The 21,155-nt window shown below is 45.9% G+C and overlaps 1 protein-coding gene across 1 annotated transcript; it reads left to right on the top strand.

Moving 5' to 3' along the window:
* The first annotated feature begins 5,036 nt into the window (after positions 1 to 5,036).
* LOC139259425 (uncharacterized protein KIAA2012 homolog) lies at positions 5,037 to 16,448 on the top strand. The gene is made up of 3 exons (XM_070874891.1): positions 5,037 to 5,080; positions 5,896 to 6,115; positions 15,801 to 16,448. The coding sequence occupies exons 1-3, from the start codon at positions 5,041 to 5,043 to the stop codon at positions 15,943 to 15,945; spliced, it is 405 nt and encodes a 134-aa protein (XP_070730992.1). The 5' UTR covers positions 5,037 to 5,040; the 3' UTR covers positions 15,946 to 16,448.
* The last annotated feature ends 4,707 nt before the right edge of the window (positions 16,449 to 21,155 follow it).

Genomic DNA, 21,155 nt, shown 5'->3' with positions numbered 1-21,155 from the left:
TCACAGGTGTTTCAATGAAGGACCTAAAATTCCAGGTCCCGAACTACATATTGAAGGGTGGAAGATGCCTGTGCGTGGATTTTTTTTAACGTGTGGTGGCCGTTGCACATCAGCCACCACACGGGCTTGACAGAGCTAGGTCTTGGTCCAGTAGCAAGGATTAACCAAGACGACGGGAGACGAGCTCTGCTGCACGGGCCTAGTGCGCACACATATCACAGTGTGGGCTGGCCCGTGCTGCCCCTGGGCCCTCGCCTCTTTGTAGTGGGTGGTGGGTCTGTCAGCTTGCCTTCCTGACCAGAGTGGTTTCAAGTCGCTCCCACTCCCTGGTTCTCGGCCTTGGATTTATTAATCAGGGTATGTTAAAGTGCAGCAGACAACAGATCCTTCCTTTGACAGCTAGGGCTATTTCATAGTTTCAGGGTTCTTTGGTTATAGCTGGTTTGCCTTGCCATGCCCCGAACGTGGTAGAAGACCTCTGCTGCGTATTGAAGTCAGTTGGGGTGAGTCCGCTGATGCGATTAGACACGGTTTGGATTTATCTCTGGTAAGTACCCAATTTTCTTTGTTATCAATAGGGTTTTAAGTTCTTTAGGTAATTTTTACCCGCTGGATAGTCTTGGCACAAATTGTAGAGTGGAAAACTTGCATGGACTCCGGTTTTCTTGGTGGTTGATTTTCCTGGTTGGTTTCGTCGGTCGCGGTGGTCCGGTTGATGGCTGTTACCCAGTCAGTTGGTATTGACGTTCCACTGATTGGTATTTGACGTTCTTTTCTCGGATGTCGCGATGTTTCATCCTGTGTTTTATCGCCGTGTGCTCTCGATCTTGAACTTGTTGTTCCGAAATGATGGTCAGATAGTTCTCCTCCTTTTTGGTACGATCGGCCCCCAGTTATACTCTGAGAGGCTGCTTAATCTTCACGCCAAATCTAATGTTTCTTTTGTTTAAGTTTTGCTTCCCATTGATTTTAAGTGGTTTTCTTTGTATAAGTTTTGGCGGGGTAGATAACTGAAACTTGATTAAATGTTTTAATCTGGCGTTGATAGACTTTGGGATTGCGATACTCCTTATTTATGAGCTGATGAGCTCTTGTCCATTGTAATAGCACTGCTTTGGCTTCGGGAAGTCTGGGCGAAGCCAGATATTTCTATGCATGTTGAAAAGGTGTTTGAATATGCATGTGATATTTGGATCCTGTGGGTGGGGTGGATAATGTTTCTTCCATGGTCGATTGTTTAAATGCTAATGTTTTCTGGGAGCCTGACAATGGTTAAATAGCTCCCCCAGACAAATTGATTACCTTTAGAATTTGGGTATTGTAGCTAAAGGTTGATCCCACCCCTCTGTCTCTGCAGCTTTTCCCCACAGGCCCAAACATGCCTTTTAAAATCCAAAACTTAGTTAAGACATGTAAATTTCTTCCATATGCATTTTACGATCTCAAACTTTCTGTTTAATAGGCCCAAATTGAATTTCCTTGTCAGTGAGTTCAAACACTGAGGGGGGGGGGGGGTTTCCACAAATTTTGGAATCTTACATCTTCTTAGCCCCGAACTTGTGCCTCTCCTGGGCCCCGATCACATCCCTCTACAATCTCTTGCCGCTCCTTCGCCCCGAACTCGCCACTCCTGCTGTACCTGCCCACACTGCAATCACCAACCTGGATCTTGGTGACGTCCCGCTTCACTGCCGTTGCTCTCCTGCTCCAGCACCTGCTGCTCCCTGGACTGGTATGCCGCAACGCTGCTCCTTCCGCTCCCCGGCTATTATTGCTGTGAAGCCAGGAGGAGCTGGAGTGCTTCCCTGCCCCCCCATCTCCCCTCTGGCTGCACAGTCCTTGCAATCGCCCCTCCCCACCCTAGGACTTTCCTTCGGGCTGCTGCTGGAGAGGTAAAGGGGCTGATATTCTTCCTGGTAAAGTGGCCATAGTGCCTGCAGAGCCACCACTGGAGCCGGCAAGCTCGCACAAAATCCGATCTTGGGCCTTCCGGCTCCAAAACGGGCCTAAAGCAATTTCTCCCCAGCAACTCCGTTAGAAATCCCTTTTTACAGAGAGCCGCTTGCTAACTGCCTTTGTGTCCAATTAGGAAAGCACTGAGCGCCTGCAGGAGGCTACACCTGCACCGAGGTCAAAGCACCCCACGCAGTCAGGGAACAGCAGCCTGGAGGGTGGGCAGAAGCCTGATCGGGGGAAGAGGCCCGATCGAGAGCAACAGGATCGCAGTGAGCAGAGGCGATGGGAGACAGAGCAGCGAATCCAACAAGAACTGGATGAAGATCAGAGGATGAAGGAGCAGGAGATAAGGTAGCAAAAGGTTGTGGATGTGGATAAGTGAGGTTTAAATCATTGGTTGTTGAATTTGTACAACAGCTTACCCACTCTCAGTCCAAGACACGTGACATACCCATGGTACATGCAGGTAACACACCGAGGGTCCCTTGCACAGCTGGGAGGGAGGGGGAAATTACCCAATCCGCGATCTCCACCCGCTCCTCAGAGCTCAGATATCTGAAGCTCAGTATGAGTTTGGTTGGCCTTTCCTGCACTGCTTGCAGAACCTGGATATCCCTGCGATAATGCAGAGACCACCTGGAGTGCTGCATACAATTCTGGGCCCTGGTATAACTCTCTCCCTCTCTCTATAGGTCTTTGTTACCTTTAGACTTGATTATTCCAATGCACTCCTGGCTGGCCTCCCATATTCTACCCTCCGTAAACTTAAGGTGGGTCTGTTAGCTTGCCTTCCTGACCAGAGCGGTTGTGAGTCGCTCCCATTCCCTGGTTCTCGACCTTGGATTTATTAATCAGGGTGTGATAAAGTGCAGCAGACAACCGTTTTGTACAAAGAAGGTTTGGGTTTTATTCAAGAAAGCAAATAATACAAATACACTCCAATAAGACTGTAAAATCTTACAAAAAGGTTCGAAACAATAGGGAATACTTTATTACAGGTAATAAACACAACAGAAATACCTCCCACCTCCTCTCTAACTAGGTCAAACTCTAGGGCTCCAGGGATTCATGCTCACCAGATCCTTCCTTTGACAGCTAGAGCTGTTTTGCGGCTTCGGGGTTCTTTGGATATAGCTGGTTTGCCTTGCCGTACACCGGACATGGTAGAAGACCTCTACTGTGTATTGAAGCCAGTTGGGGTGAGTCCGCTGATGCGGTTAGACGCCTTTTGGATTTATCTCTGGTGAGTACCCAATTTCCTTTGTTAACAATAGGGTTTTAATTTCTTTAGGTAATTTTTACCCGCTGGATAGTCTAGGCACAAATTGTAGAGTGGAAAACTTGCATGGACCCCGGTTTTCTTGGTGGTTGATTTTCCTGGTTGGTTTCGTCAGTCGCGGTAATCCGGTTGATGGCTATTACCCAGTCAGTTGGTATTGATGTTCCACTGATTGGTTTTTGACGTTCTTTTCTCCGATGTTGTGATGTTTCTTCCTGTGTTTTATCGGCGTGTGCTCTCGATCTTGATCTTGTTGTTCCGAAGTGATGGTCAGAAATAGTTTTCCTGTGATGGTCAGAATAGTTTTCTTTTGGTATGATAGGCCCTCAGTTATACTCTGAGAGGCTGCTTAATCTTTGCGCCAGATCTAACGTTTCTTTCGTTTTAGCTTTGATTTTAAGTGGTTTTCTTTGTTTAAGTTTTGGCGGGCTAGCTAACTAAAACTTGATTAAATGTTTTAATCTGGCGTTGATAGACTTTGGGATGGCGATACTCCTTATTTATGAACTGATGAACTCTTATCCATTGTAATAGCACTGCTTTGGCTTCAGGAAGTCTGGGCTGAGCCAGATATTTCTATGCATGTTGAAAAAGATGTTCGAATATGTATGTGATATTTGGGTCCTGTGGGTGGGGTGGATAATGTTTCTTCCGTGGTTGATTGTTTAAATGTTAATGTTTTCTGGGAACCTGACTATGGTTAAATGGCTCCCCCAGACAAACTGATTACCTTTAGAATTTGGGTATTGTAGCTAAAGGTTGTTTGTGCAGCTTTTCCCCACAGGCACAAACATGCCTTTTAAAATCCCAAACTTGGTTAAGACTCGTAGCTTTCTTCTATATGCATTTTAGGATCCTAAACTTTCTGGTTTAATAGGCCCAAATCAAATTTCCTTTACAGTGCGTCCAAACACTGGCAGGGGGGGAGTTTGGAATCTTACATCCAAAACTCGGCAGCCTATATCCTCACTCGCACCAAGTCCCATTCATCCATCACCCCTATGCTCGCTGACCTACATTATCTCCCGGTTAAGCAACACCTCGATCTCAAAATTCTCGTCCTTGTTTACAAATTCCTACATGGCCTCGCCCCCTCCCTATCTTTGTAATCTCCTTTCAGTCTCATAACCCCCGCCCCCGCAATGTCTGCACTCCTCAAATTCTGCCCTCTTGAGCATCCCTGATTATAACTGCTCAACCATTGGTGGCCGTGCCTTCAGCTGCCTGGGCCCTAAACTCTGGAACTTCCTCCCTAAACCTCTCCACCTTCCCTCAGCATTCTCCTTTAAGACGCTCCTCGAAACCTATCTCTTTGACCAAGCTTTTGGTCATCTGCCCTAATTTCTTCTTATGTGGCTCGGTGTCAAATTTATTTGTTTTGTCTTATAACATCCCTGTGAAACACCTTGGGATGTTTTACTATGTTAAAGGCACTAGATAAATACAAGTTGTTGTTGTTGTTTCCCCTCTGCCATTTCCTGAGGAATGAAGAAGGCACCTGTGGCCCACTCCATGTTGCACAGTGCATTGGCACACTAACGTATCAAACCTCTGGCCACTTCCACCCCCTGCTGCAAGCATCTGACCTGCAGGTGAACGTGTCACCGCGGTAACGGTGCAAGCGGGGGCCCCAACAAACGATCACCCATCTCACTTTGCTTGTGATTCGCAGGTTTAAAAGGCAACAGCGCGAGCGTGAAGTGTTACAGCAGGAGGAGGCCAAGCTGAGCCGGCAAAATGGGGAGCAATGGGAACGTGAACGGGTACACAGGCAACAGGAGGAGTATCGGAGGAAGGTCCAGGAAATGCAGCAGAGAAAGGAAAGGAGCATGGCAAAGAAAGCAGGTGTGTGCGCAACAGACATCACCGTGTCCCACAAATCTACTGCAGACACCAACACTGCCTTCAGCTCACTGTACAGGAGCCGACACTGAGACACACACGGGCCGGACAGTAACAGGCAGGAGTGAATCGTTCCCTTTTACCTGCTGAGAAGGTGATCCAATTAGGGACTGATGATTAGGTGAATTCAAATTTGAGTTGAAATGCCTGTAGCTTGTAGGAGGAAGGGAGGGAAAAGGAAGGGAAGGAAAGCTGAGGTTGGGGAAGGGAGTGCTGAGGGAGGGGAGGGAAGGCTGATGGAGGGGATGGGAAAGGGAAGAGAAGGGAATGCTGAGGGAAGGGAGGGAAGTTGTAGGGGGAGAGAGAGGGCTGGAACAGGGGGAGAGAGGGGGCTGGAGCAGAAGAGAGGGGGCTGGAGCGGGGAGAGGGTGGATCAGGGGGAGTGCAGGACACTGGTACAGGATCCTTTGATAGCAAGTATCATAAGACACAAGTGTTCGATTGCCAATTAAGGCTGGGATAGCTGACACCAGCCAAGCAGGTCATAGGGTTCTCGTATGTTGGGTTGAAGACGGGATGGACAGGGGTTATATTTCTAAACCCTGCGCATGGGATCGGGCTATGCTGTGATGCCCTCCACTGTCAAATATGTGGCCAACACTGTCCAGCCACATGCGGAGCTTTGGGAGGCCAGCGGGTGCCTTTACAAGTTTAGCCCAGCAAAGAATCAAAACCTGGGCGAGCGGGTTAGGAGATAAACTAATGAAGAATGCACGGTGTGTAAGCAGCCTGTGTTTGTCACCTTGCTACATCCTCAGAGGAAGCCGTCAGACTGCAAAGGGAGTGCCAGGAGCAGCTGGACGAGGAGATACAGCTCCTGAAGGGAATGGAAGAACCGCAGAGACTGGAGTACCTGCGAATGAAGCAGATCGAAGAACAGCGAGTCAGGGAGCATCTGGAGGAGCGACAGAGGAAGGAGGGAGAGAGGGGCAGGTGTCTGATGGAGGAGGCGAGGCAGGAAGCAATGTACTTTCTGAGGTGAGTGTCACAGTGTCCCACTGTACTCCCAGACTGGTCCCATGCACACAGAGCACTGTACTCTCAGACTGGTCCCATACACACAGAGCAGGGTGCTCCCAGACTGGTACCATACCCAGAGCACTGTACTCCCAGACTGGTCCCATATACACAGAGCACTGTACTCCCAGACTGGTCCCATATACACAGAGCACTGTACTCCCAGACTGGTCCCATACACAGAGCACTGTACTCCCAGACTGGTCCCATACACAGAACACTGTACTCCCAGACTGGTCCCATAAACCGAGCACTGTACTCCCAGACTGGTCCCATATACACAGAGCACTGTACTCCCAGACTGGTACCATACACAGAGCACTGTACTCCCAGACTGGTCCCATACACAGAGCACTGTACTACCAGACTGGTCCCATACACATAAGAACATAAGAACTAGGAGCATTTGCAGGCCAAATGGCCTTCGAGACTGCTCCGCCATTCAATAAGATCAAGGCGGATCTATCTCAATTCCACTTGCCACACTAACCTCATATCCTTTGATTCCCCTAGTATCCAAAAATCTATACTCAACAACTGCACTCTGGAGTAGAGAATTCCAAAGATTCACCTCAACTCAGTCCTAAATGGCTGACCCGTTATTCTGAGACTATGGCTCCTAGTTCTAGACTCTCCAGGTAGGGGAAACATCCTCCCAGCATCTACCCTGTCAAGCCCTGTAGGAATTTTATAGGTTTCAATGAGAAGTTCTCTAATTTTTCTAAACTATAGAGCATATAAACCTAATCTAATCAATCTATCCTCATAGTACAATCCCCTCATCCTTGAAATGAGTCTAGTAAACCTACATTGCACCCCCTCTAAGGCAAGTATATCCTTCCTTAGGTAAGGAGGCCAGAACTATACACAGTACTCCAGGTGCGGCCTCACCAATGCCCCGTATAATTGTAGTAAGACTTCTTTACTCTTATACTTTAATCCCTTTGTAATAAAGGCTAACATATCATTTGCTTTCTTAATTGCTCACTGTACCTGCATGTTAACTTTCTGTGATTTGTGTACAAGGACACCCAAGTCCCACTGAATACCACATATTTCACAGTCTCCCATTGTTTAAAAAATATTTTGCTTTTCTATTTTTCCTATCAAAATGGAGAACGTCACACTTCTCCACATTATATTCCATCTGCTACGTTCTTGCCGAATCACTTAACCTGTCCAAATCCTTAGGTAAGGAGACCAGAACTGGCCTAAGGAAGGAAATATTTTGTATCAGTCTTTACGGTAGAGGACACTAACAATATTCCCACAGTGGATAGTCAAGGACTATACGGGGGGAGGAACTTAACAGAATCACAATCACTAAGGAGATGGTACTCAGTAAGATAATGGGACTAAAGGCATTTAAATCCCCTGGATCCGATGGCTTGCATCCTAGGATCCTAAGAGAAGTAGCGGCAGGGATTGTGGATGCATTGGTTGTAATTTACCAAAATTCCCTGGATTCTGGGGAGGTCCCAGCAGGCTGGAAAACTGCAAACGTAACGCCCCTATTTAAAAAAGGAGGCAGACAAAAAGCAGAAAACTATAGACCAGTTCGCCGAACATCTGTGGTTGGGAAAATGTTGGAGTGCATTATTAAAGAAGCAGTAGCAGGACATTTGGAAAAGCAAAATTCGGTCAGGCAGAGTCAGCATGGATTTATGGAGGGGAAGTCATGTTTTACAAATTTGCTGGAGTTCTTTGAGGATGTAACGAACAGGTTGGATAAAGGGGAACCAGTGGATGTGGTGTATTTGGACTTCCAGAAGGCATTTGACAAGGTGCCACATAAAAGGTTACTGCACAAGATAAAAGTTCATGGGGTTGGGGGTAATATATTAGCATGGATAGAGGATTGGCTAACTAATAGAAAACAGAGAGTCGAGATAAATGGTTCATTCTCTGTTTGGCAACCAGTAACTAGTGGGGTGCCGCAGGGATCAGTGCTGGGACCCCAACTATTTACAATCTATATTAATGACTTGGAAGAAGGGACTGAGTATAATGTAGTCAAGTTTGCTGACAATACTAAGATGGGAGGAAAAGCAATGTGTGAGGATACAAAAAATCTGCAAAAGGACATAGACAGGCTAAGTGAGTGGGCAAAAATTTGGCAGATGGAATATAATGTTGGAAAGTGTGAGGTCATGCACTTTGGCAGAAAAAAATCAAAGAGCAAGTTATTATTTAAATGGAGAAATATTGCAAAATGTCGCAGTGCAGCGGGACCTGGGAGTACTTGTGCATGAAACACAAAAGGATAGTATGCAAGTACAGCAAGTGATCAGGAAGTCCAATGGTATCTTGGCCTTTATTGCAAAGGGGATGGAGTATAAGAGCAGGGAAGTCTTGCTACAGCTATATAAGGTATTGGTGAGGCCACAACTGGAATACTGTGTGCAATTTTGGTTTCCATATTTACAAAAGGATATACTTGCTTTGGAGACAGTTCGGAGAAGGTTCACTAGGTTGATTCTGGGATGAGGGGGTTGACTTATGAGGAAAGGTTGAGTAGGTTGGGCCTCTACTCATTGGAATTCAGAAGAATGAGAGGTGATCTTATCGAAACGTATAAGATTATGAGGGGGCTTGACAAAATGGATGCAGAGAGGATGTTTGATGGGGGAGACTAGAACTAGAGGGCATGATCTTAGAATAAGGGACCACCCATTTAAAACAGAGATGAGGAGAAATTCCTTCTCTCAGAGGGTTGTAAATCTGTAGAATTCGCTGCCTCAGAGAGCTGTGGAAGCTGGGACATTGAATAAATTTAAGACAGAAATAGACAGTTTCTTAATCGATAAGGGGTTATGGGGAATAGGCGGGGAAGTGGAGCTGAGTCCATGATCAGATCAGCCATGATCTTATTGAATGGCAGAGCAGGCTCGAGGGGCCGTATGGCCTACTCCTGTTCCTACTTCTTATAATCCCTTTGCAGACTCCTTGAGTCCTCCTCACAGCTTACTTTCTCACCTAACATTGTATCATCAGCAAAACTTGAATACATTGCACTCAGTCCCCTCATCTACATCATTGATGTAGATTGTAAATTGCTGAGGCCCAAGCACTGATCCTTGCGACACCCCACTAGTTACAGCCTGCCAACCCGAAAATTACAGGTTTATTCCTATTCTATTTTCTGTCCATTAATTAATCCTCAATCCATGCTAATATAGTACCCCCAATCCCAAGAGCCCTAATTTTGTGTAATAACCTCTTGTGTGGCACCTTATCAAATCATTTTTGAAAATCCAAATATACTACATTCATTGATTTCCTGCTTATCTATCCTGCTCGTTACTACCTCAAAAAACTCTAAACAGATTTGTCAAACCTGATTTCCCTTTCATAAGTCTGTGTTGACTCTGCCCAAACATATTGGCGCAGAAATTCCACTTTCTCCTTCCCGCGGGCGTTTGACTAGATTTTAGAGAAAAAATGCGCAACTACCTGAAGCTGCTGCGCCCGCTTGAGTTCCCAATCCACAGGCCTCCTCTCACTGCGCATCACAGCGCATGCACATCGGGACATGTGCAGGCCTGGAGCTGGAGTCACATGGCTCTGGGCAGCCAATCAGGCACAGTATATTCTCATTCATAATAATAGGAGTTTCGTAAGTCCGAAACTCCTATTACTATGAATGAGAACACCCCCCCCCCCGGCAAACACCCAAAACGGGAATAAAAAATAGAAAATATAAAGTACATATTTAAGATTCATTTAAATTAAAGTTATTAATGTCTTCTAAAAAAAATATTTTCCCGATTTTTAAAAACGTTTTTTTAATTATGCCTTAAAATAAACTTACCATAGTGGAGAGGGTTTTTAACAATAAAATATGTTTTCATAACTTTATTTTAATATGTTTTTGTGCATTTTAAAACACTTGTGCCTGTAAAAGTAGGCTATGCGCCTGCTTTTTCAGGCCCAAGATTTTTGAGGACATTTGCTGGTCAAGATATACGTAAATATTGCAATCTTGCCTGTACAAATGTCCTCGCTCCTGATCTGGCTACGATCTGTCAAGCCCCAGCTTGACAGATTGGAAAAGCCGGTTTTCAGCGCAGGCGCATTGCCGCTGGAAAACTGGCTTTTCTGATGCCTTCCCGGATCTGTAGAAATTTAGTACGGGCCCGGGGACGTCAGAATTTCTACCCCATTATGATTTTCTAAGTGCCCTGTTATTACATTCTTAATAATTGATTCTAGCAATTTCCCCACTGCTGCCGTCAGGCTATCTGGCCTGTAGGAAATACGACGGGACTGAGGGTCTAGTGAGGAGGAGGAACTGAACAAAATCCTTATTAGTCAGGAAATTATGTTAAGGAATTTGATGGGATTGAAGGCCAATAAATCCCCAGGGCCTGATAGTCTGCATCCCAGAGTACTAAAGGAAGTGGCCCTAGAAATAGTGGATACATTGGTGGTCATTTTCTAACATTCTATAGACTCTGGATAAGTTCCTATGGATTGGAGGGTAGCTAATGTAACCCCACGTTTTAAAAAAAGGAGGGAGAGAGAAAACAGAGAATTATAGACTGATTAGCCTGACATCGGTAATGGGGAAAATGTTGGAATCAATTATTAAGGATGAAATAGCAGCACATTTGGAAAGCAGTGACAGGATCGGTCCAAGTCAGCATGGATTTATGAAAGGGAAATCATGCTTGACAAATCTTCTGGAATTTTTTGAGGATGTAACTAGTAGAGTGGACAAGGGAGAATCAGTGGATGTGGTGTATTTGGATTTCAAAAGGCTTTTGACAATGTCCCAGACAAGAGATTAGTGTGCAAAATTAAAGGTATTGGGGGTAATGTATTGACGTGGATAGAGAATTGGTTGGCAGACAGGAAACAAAGAGTAGGAATAAACGGGTCCTTTTCAGAATGGCAGGCAGTGACTAGTGGGGTACCACAAGGTTTAGTGCTGGGACCCCAGCTATTTACAATATACATTAATGATTTAGACGAAAGAATTGAATGTATTATCTCCAAGTTTGCAGATGACACTAAGTTGGGTGGCAATGCGAGCTGTGAGGAGGACGCTAAGAGGCTGCAGGGTGACTTGGATAGGTTAGGTGAGTGGGCAAATACATGGCAGATGCAGTATAATGTAGATAAATGTGAGGTTATCCACTTTGCTGGCAAAAACAGGAAGGCAGATTATCTGAATGGTGACAGCTTAGGAAAAGAGGTGGTACAACAAGACCTGGGTGTCATGGTACATCAGCCATTGAAGGTTGGCATGCAGGTACAGCAGGCGGTGAAGGAGGCAAATGGCATGTTGGCCTTCATAGTGAGAGGATTTGATTATAGGAGCAGGAAGGTCTTACTGCAGTTGTACAGGGCCTTGGTGAGGCCACACCTTGAATATTGTGTACAGTTTTGGTCTCCTAATCAGAGGAAGGACATTCTTGCTATTGAGGGAGTGCAGTGAAGGTTCACCAGACTGATTCCCGGAATGGCAGGACTGATATATGAAGAAAGACTGGATCGACTAGGCTTATATTCACTGGAATTTAGAAGAATGAGGGGGGCTTTTATAGAAACATATCAAATTCTGACGGGATTGGACAGGTTAGGCGCAGAAAGAATGTTCCCGATGTTGGGGAAGTCCAGAACCAGGGGTCACAGTCTTAGGATAAGGGGTAAGCCATTTAGGACCGAGATGAGGAGAAACTTCTTCACTCAGAGAATTGTGAACCTCTACCACAGAAAGTTGTTGAGGCCAGTTCGTTTGAGATATTCAACAGGGAGTTAGATGTGGCCCTCATGGCTAAAGGGATCAAGGGGGATGGAGAGAAAGCAGGAAGTTGCATGATCAGCCATGATCATATTAAATGGTGGTGCAGGCTCGAAGGGCTGAATGGCCTACTGCTGCACCTATTTTCTATGTTTCTATGTAATTCCATTTTCTCTCTCCCTCCTTTCGTTTGCTACCTTCCAATTCGCGGGGACCGTTCTAGAATCTAGGGAATTCTGGAACATTACAACCAACTATCTCTCAGCCACTTCTTTTAAAACCTCAGGATGTAGGCCATCGGGTCCAGGAGATATTTTGCCTTTTAGTCCCACTAATTTCTCCAGTACTGTTTCTTTATCAATTTCTTGGTCCTCCTTTGCTAATTTCTAAAACCGTCCCAATCCTCCGGCTTACTACTTTTTTTCAGCAACATTATAAGCCTCTTCCTTTAGTCTAATACATCTTTAACTTCTCTAGTTAGCCAAGGTTGGAACACTTTTCCCATGCGATTTATATTCCTTAAAGGAATGTATATTTGTCGTGAATTATGAATTAATTCCTTAACATAGAGCACTGTACTCCCAGACTAGATCCATACTCACAGAGCACTGTATTCCCAGACTGATCCCGTATCTGTAACTTGCTGTGGTGAGAATTAAACTCACAACCTCGGGGTTGGTGGACCAGAACTACTCAGCAACCATGAACTTCACCTTTACCAGATGGTGCCTGACCATCTCACCCTGCATGTGTGCAAGTGGCAATTACACTAGGGCACAGACCGCTCGACACCTGCCCTCAGGTACCACCTAACCTAACTCAGTCTGGGTGGAGCTAAGGAGCACCATAGGGCAGAAAACATTGGTGGGATTTGTCTATAGGCCTCCAAACAGTAGTGGTAGTGTAGGGGACGGCATCAAACAGGAAATTAGAGATGCATGTAACAAGGGTACTACAGTAATCGTAGGTGACTTTAATCTACATATAGACTGGCCAAACCGTGGCAGATGAATTCCTGGAGTATGTATGAGGTGATTTTTTAGACCAGTATGTTGAGGAGCCTCCCAGGGAACAGGCTATCCTAGATTGGGTATTGTGTAATGAGAAGGGGTTAATTAACAGTCTTGTTGTGCGGGGTCCTTTAGAGACCATAACATGATTGAATTCTTTATTAAGATGGAAAGTGAAGTAGTCCAATCTGAAACTAGGGTCCTAAATCTAAACAAAGGAAACTATGAAGGTACGAGGAATGAATTGGCTATGATAGATTGGGAAGATTCATTAAAAGGCATGACGGTGGATAGGCAATGGCTAACATTTAACGAATGAATGCATGAATTGAAACAGTTATACAGTCCTTTCTGGCATAAAAACACAAAAGGAAAAGTGGCCCAACCATAGCTAACAAAAGAAATTAAGGATAGTATTAGATCCAAAGACAAGTTATACAAAGTTGCCAGAAAAAGTAGCAAGCCTGAGGATTGGGAGCAGTTTAGTATTCAGCAAAAAAGGACCAAGAGATTGATTAAAAGGGGAAAATTAGAGTATGAGAGTAAACTTGCAAGGATCATAAAAACCGACTGCAAAAGTTTCTACAAGAATGTAAAAAGAAAAAGATTAGTGAAGACAAATGTAGGTCCTTTACAGATAGACACAGGAGAATTTATAATGGGGAACAAGGAAATGGCAGAACAATTAAATAAATACCTCTGTTCACGGAAGAGGACACAAATAACGTCCCAGAAATGCTAGGGAACCAAGGGTCTAGTGAGCAAGAGGAATTAAAGGAAATTATTAGTAAGAAAATAGTGCTGGAGAAACTAATGGGACTGAAGGCCAATAAATCCCCAGGGCCTGATGAGCTGCATCCCAGAGTACTAAAACAGGTAGCCATGGAAATAGTAGATGCATTAGTTGTCATCTTCTAAAATTCAAGATTATGGAACAGTTCCTGCATATTGGAAGGTGGAAAATGTAACCCCACTATTTAAAAAAGGAGGGAGAGAAAAAACAGGAAACTACAGACCGATTAGCCTAACATCAGTAGTAGGGAAAATGCTAGAGTCTATTATAAAGAATGTGATAATGGCACACTTAGATAATATCAACAAGATTAGACAAAGTAATTGTGGATTTATGAAAGAAAAATCATGTTTGACTGGAGTTTTTAAAGGATGTAATTGATAGAATAGATAAGGGAGAACCAGTGGATGTAGTGTATTTGGATTTTCAGAAGGCCTTTGATAAAGTCCCACATAAGAGGTCAGTGTACAAAATTAAAGCACATAGGATTGGGGGTAATTTACTGTCATGGATTGAAAATTGGTTAATTGACAGGAAACAGAGAGTAGGAATAAACGGGTCTTTTTCAGGGTGGCAGGCAGTGACTAGTGGGGTACCACAGGGATCAGTGCTTGGGCCCCAGCTATTCACAATATATATATAAATTATTTGGATGAGGGAACTAAATGTAACATTTGCAAGTTTGCTGATGACACAAAACTAGGTGGGATTGTGAGTTGTGAGGAGGATGCAAAGACGCTGCAAGGTGATTTAGATAGGTTGAGTGAGTGGGCAAACACATGGCAGATACAGTATAACGTGGATAAATGTGAAGTTATCCACTTTGATAGGAAAAACATAAGGACAAAGTATTATTTAAATGGCGATGGCTTGGGACATGTCGATGTACAGAGGGATCTGGGTGTCCTTGTACACCAGTCATTGAAAGCAAACATGTAGGTGCAGCAAGCAGTTAGGAAGGCAAATGGTATGTTTGCCTTCATTGCAAGAGGATTTGAGTACAGGAGCAAGGATGTCTTACTACAGTTATACAGGGCCTTGGTGAGACTGCAGCTGGAGTATCGTGTGCAGTTTTGGTATCCTTACCTAAGAAAGGATATACTTGCCATAGAGGGAGTGCAGCGAAGGTTCACCAGACTCATTCCAGGGATGGCAGGACTGTCGTATGAGGAGAGATTGGGTCGACTAGCCTGTATTCATTAGAGTTTAGAAGAATGAGAGGGGATCTTATTGAAACACGTAAAATTATGACTGGGTTGGATAGACTGGATGCGGGGAGGATGTTTCCCCTGGCTGGGAAGTTAGAACAAGGGGTCACAGTCTCAGGATACGGGGTAGGAAATTTAGGACCGAGATGAGGAGAAATGTTTTCACTCAGAAGGTGGTGAACCTGTGGAATTATCTACCACAGAAGGTTGTGGAGGCCAAGCCACTGAATATATTTAAGAGGGAGATAGATAGATTTCTAGAAATAAAAGGCATCAAGGGGTATAGGGAAAAAGCAGGAATATGGTGTTGAGATAGAGGATCAGCCATGATCATATTGAATGGCGGTGCAGACTCAAAGGGCCGAATGGCCTACTACTGCTCCTATTTTCTATGTTTCTATGTTTCTAACCCCAATCTGCCCTTCGTATGACCTAACCCCGACCATCCCTCAGGTACACCCTAACCCCGAGCATCCCTCGGGTACACCCTAACCCCAACTCTCCCTCTTGTATGATCTAACCCCTTCCTTCCCTCATATATAACCTAACCCCGACCTTCCCTCAGGTATAACTTAATTCTCACCCCACTCTTTCCTTGCTCCCGTTTCCCACTCTCTCCCCTTCCCTGCTTTTTCCTTGCTTGCTCCCGTTCCCCGCGCTCTCCTTGCTCCCGTTCACTGCTCTTTGCCCGTTCCACACTCCCTCCCCCTTCCCCACTCTCTCCCCCTTCCCTGCGCTCTCCTTGCTCCTGTTCCCTGCTCTCTGCCTGTTCCCCACTCTCTCCCTCTTCCCCACTCTCTCCTTGCTCCCGTTCCCTGCTCTCTGCCTGTTCCCCACTGTCTCCTCATTCCCCACCGCCTGTTATTAACTTAATACTGTCTTCTTACAGTCAGAAGAGGCTGATGGAACAGGACCATGACATGTTAGTGGAGTTCATAGGTCTGGAGCGGGCACATAACATCACCAGGCCCTGGGTCTTCTCGTACTTTCAGCTGATAGAGATTCTGGGTCTAGAGACACCAGTGGAGAAATGAATGAAGGAGACCAGCCTTGGCAGAATGGGACTGAGCAAGGAGGACAACTGCAGAGGCTCAAAATCTCTTGACTGGTGCCTCTCACTATAGCCAGACAGTCTCTGGCCAGAGGTGTGAAGGTTGAGCTTTTCCACTTCAGTCTGATTATGTGTACAATGACTTTATTTGTTATATACAGACATGCGCACGCAGATAAATATACACGCACACAGAAATACACTCCCACATATATACACACAAATGCACACGTGCATGTATACAGATACACACGTACATACTTGCACACCAATGGACACACACCTGTACACTTACATATGCACAAATATGCATGCAGACATGTGTACAAACACACATCTTGCACACAGACATGTACACACAGAAATACACGTACAATCACACCCGTTACACACACTTGTGTGCGCACAATGTAATTAAATGGCAGGGGATATGTCATGTATTCAACTATCATTGTAAACCATGTATAAGCTGACCTAAGTTGTACACCTTGAGAACATTGACCACAAGGGGGTGAACTTGTGGGAGACACTCCTAACCTGGACTTTCAGGTACAAAAGGGGAAGCTCCACCCACCTTCATCACTTGAGGTCTTGGTAATAAAGGTAACTGGTCACAGAGTGACCTTCTCTCAAGTATGGGCCTCGTGTGCATTTCTAACTGTATAGTAAGGACATATCATTGGCGACGAGAAACTGGGATTTAAACCATGCAAGCATAGCCACTAGCAGCACAGAAGAGAGGTACTGTGTTGGTGATGATTGGGACGACTTTATTGAGAGACTACAGCAAAGTTTTGTCACTAAGGAATGGTTGGGCCAGAATTCGGCCGACAAACACAGGGCTCATCTCCTGACGGTTTGTGGATCCAGAACATACTCCCTGGTGAAGGACCTTCTAGCGCCAGAGAAGCCGGCGGACAAGACGTTCGAAGAGCTCAGTAAGTTGATCGGGGAACACCTTAAACTGGCGAGCAGCATGCACATGGCGAGACACCGGTTTTACACGCATCAGCGGCAAGAATGGAAAAGCGTTCCAGACTTCGTGGCAGATCTCCGGCGACTGGCGAGCCTATGTAAGTTCCCAGATGCATGCAGAGCGGAGATGCTGCGAGACTTTTTAATTGAGGGCATCAGGCACGCTGGGGTTTTCAGGAAACTGATTGAGACCAAAGACTTGACCTTGGAAGCGGCGGCTCTGATAGCCCAGACATTTATCTCAGGGGAGGAAGAGACCAGAATGATGTATGACAAAAATCTTGGCTCAAATGCGGCAAACGACCAGGGAGTCAACATTGTTAATGCGGCACACAGTTCTCTAGGCAGACAAGGGCAATCGGACATGCCCCAGCATGTAGTCGAACCCAATGGGGGAATTCAACAGAGACAGTGGCTAGCTGAACGGCGATTCATGCCATCGCAATGGACAATGCGGCCAGTAATTGTTAATGGTGCACTTAAGGACAGTTACAGAGACAGTCAGAGAAGGACAGTTACAGAGACAGTCAGAGATGATCGACTGGTAATGGACCTTTTGTTTCCAACAACGGGGCCTCCAGCTCATGCTGGAGGTGTGGAGGCAAACACCCAGCCAGAGCTTGCAGGTATCAGCAATATATCTGCAGAAACTGCAACGTCAGTGGTCACTTGGCACATATGTGCAGGAAGCCTGCAGCCAGGTTGATGTACGAGGAAGACGGGCCCTATGAGGCCAAATGAATACTGGGAGAAATCGCTGGAAGCTGAAGTTTAGCGAGTTCATGTGGAGCACATATACAGTTCATATTCCAGGTCGCCACTGATAATGATGAAAGTGCTCCTCAATGACATCCCAGTATTAATGGAGCTAGACATGGGGGCCAGCCAGTCCCTGATGAGTATCAAACAGTTCGAAAGGTTGTGGGTGTCCAAGGCCAGGAGGCCAAAATTATTGCCGATTGACGCATACAAAGGAGATCATTCCGGTGCTAGGCAGCGCCACGGTAGTCGTGACCCACAAAGATTCAGAGAACAGGTTGCCACTCTGGATTGTCCCGGGGGAAGGTCCCGCACTACTGGGGAGGAGTTGGCTTGCTGTCATGAACTGGAAATGGGGCGATGTCAATGCAATTTCTTCTGTTGAGTGAGTATCATGCACACAGGTCCTGGACAAATTTGACTCATTATTTCAACCCGGCATCAGCACTTTCATGGGGGCCAAGGTAGTGATTCACATAAACCCGGATGCCAGGCCAGTACACAACAAAGCTAGAGCAGTGCCGTACGTGATGCGGGAAAAGATAGAATGCAAATTGGACCGCCTGCTGAGAGAAGGCATCATCTCGCCAGTCGAATTCAGTGACTGGGCGAGCCCGATTGTGCTGGTGCTCAAGGCGGATGGGTCAGTCACAGGATATGTGGCGATTACAAGGCCGCCATCAATCAGGTGTCACTCCAAGACCAGTACCCGCTACCGAGAGCGGAGGACCTCCTTGCGACGCTATCCGGTGGCAAACTTTTTTCAAAATTGGACCTGACCTCAGCTTACATGACCCAGGAGCTGGCGAGTGAGTCGAAGAAGCTGACCACCATCACAACACACAAGGGGTTGTTTGAGTATAACAGATGTCCATTCGGGATTCGTTCGGCCGCCGCGATCTTTCAACGAAATATGGAAAGCCTCCTCAAGTCAATTCCAAGGATGGTGGATTTTCAAGACGACATCCTCATCACAGGTCGTGATACTGAAGAACACCTCCACAACCTGGAGGAGGTGCTACGCAGACTGGACCGGGTAGGTCTGCGACTGAAAAAGGCGAAGTGCGTCTTCTTAGCTCCAGAGGTAGAATTCCTGGGTAGGAGGGTAGCAACAGACAGGATCAGACATACTGCTTCCAAAATGAAAGCAATCCAGAAAGCATCCAGACCCCGTAACATGACGGAGCTGCGTTCTTTCCTGGGGTTCCTGAACTATTTTGGTAACTTTCTTCCCAAATTGAGCACGCTGTTAGAGCCGCTACACGTGCTCCTATGCAAAGGTCGCGATTGGGTCAGGGGGGACAGCCAGGAAAGGGCTTTTTCAAGAGCATGCAATTTGTTATGCTCAAATGAACTGTTAACGTTATATGACCCATGTAAGAAACTTGTTCTAACGTGCGCTGCGTCGTCCTATGGAGTCAGGTGTGTGTTGCAGCATGTGAATGCCAATGGTCAGTTACAGCCAGTAGCTTATGCCTCCAGAAGTCTGTCCCAGGTAGAAAGGGGCTACGGAATGGTAGAAAAGGAAGCGCTAGCATGTGTATATGCAGTAAAAAAAATGCAGCAGTACCTGTTTGGCAGGAAATTTGAGCTGGAGACAGATCACAAACCCCTAAAGTCCCTTTTGGCCGACAACAAGGCGATAAATGCGAATGCATCGGCCCACATACAGAGGTGGGCACTCACGTTAGCCGCCTATGACTACATAATTCGGCACAGACCGGGCACTGAAAACTGCGCCGATGCACTCAGCAGGCTCGCACTAGCCACCACTGAGGGGGCAAGTGAGCATGATGCTGAGATGGTCATGGCTGTTGAAGGTTTCGAAAGCGAAGGCTCACCTGTGACAGCCCGTTAGATTAAAGTCTGGACAAATAAACACCCGCTATTGTCTTTAGTTAAGAAATGTGTCCTGAATGGGGACTGGGCAACCACGTACGGGGCATGCCCCGAGGAATTTAAACCATTTCATAGGCGCAAGGATGAACTCTCAATTCAGGCCGATTGCCTACTGTGGGGAAACCGAGTAGTCATGCCCCAGAGGGGCAGAGAGGTGTTTATCAGAGAACTTCACAATGAGCACCCCGGCATTGTCATGATGAAGGCAATTGCCAGGACACATGTTTGGTGGCCAGGGATAGATGCAGACCTGGAACTTTGTGTTCGCAGGTGCAACACGTGTGCTCAGCTGGACAAAGCACCCAGGGAAGCCCCCCTTAGCCCCTGATCTTGGCCCGCCAAGCCATGGTCACGCATCCATGTGGACTACGCAGGTCCTTTCATGGGAAAAATGTTTTTGGATATAGTAGACGCCTACTCCAAATGGATTGAGTGTGTCATTTTAAATTCAAGCACATCCTCTGCCACGAGAGAACGTCTACGGGCAATGTTCGCCACCCATGGTCTACCGGATGTCTTTCTCAGTATAATTTTTGTGTTTTCTACTGTGAAGACAGATACAAACTATCTATGTAAGGTCACTGCCATTTCCTTGTACCCCAATAAAATTTCTCCTGTCTCAGTCTCTAAGGAACCAATGCTTGCTTTTTCTACTCTCTTCCTTTTTACATACTTGTAAAAGCGCTTACAATCTGTTCTTATATTTCTTGATAATTTACTCTCATATTCCATTTTCTCCCTATTTATCAATTTTTTGATCATTCTTTGCTGGTTTCTAAAGCTCTCCCAAGCATAGAATTATAGAAATTTACAGCACGGAAAGAGGCCCTTTCGGCCGATCGTGTCCGCGCCGGCCGACCAAGAGCTTCCGAGCCTAATCCCACTTTCCAGCTCTTGGTCCGTAGCCCTGTAGGTTACAGCATTTTAAGTGCACAAAAGAGGTATCTTTTAAATGTGGTGAGGGTTTCTGCCTCTACCACTCTTTCAGGCAGTGAGTTCCAGACCCCCACTACCCTCTGGGTGAAGAAATTTCCCCTCATATCTCCTCTAAACCCCTTCCCCCCCCCCATTACTTTAAGTCTATGCCCCTGGTTGTTGATCCCACTGCCAAGGAAAACAGGTCCTTCCTATCCACTTCATCCAAGCCCCTCATAATCGTATACACCTCAATCAGGTCTCCCCTTGGCCCCCTCTGTTCCAAAGAAAACAGACCCAGCATCTCCAATCTTTCCTCATAGCCAAAATTCTTTAGTCCAGGCTACATTATTGTAAATCTTCTCTGCACCCTTTCCAGTGCAATCACATCTTTCCTGCAATGTGCTGACCAGAACTGCACACAGTATTCCAGCTGCGGCCTAACCAGTGTTTTATACAGTTCAAGCATAACCTCGTTACTCTTGTATTCCATGCCATTTAATGTGTATTCCCTTTGCTTTGTTAGACCTCCCCAAATGCATTACCTCACACTTAATGTGGATTGAATTTCATTTGCCGCTTTTCTGCCTACCTGACCAGTACATTGATATCTTCCTGCAGTCCGCAGCTTTCTTCTTCCTTATC

Source organism: Pristiophorus japonicus, chromosome 3, assembly GCF_044704955.1.
Source record: "Pristiophorus japonicus isolate sPriJap1 chromosome 3, sPriJap1.hap1, whole genome shotgun sequence".
NCBI classification, from domain to species: Eukaryota; Metazoa; Chordata; class Chondrichthyes; family Pristiophoridae; genus Pristiophorus; species Pristiophorus japonicus.
Note: the sequence above shows the minus strand (reverse complement) of the source record. Positions and strands in the feature narration are given on the sequence as shown.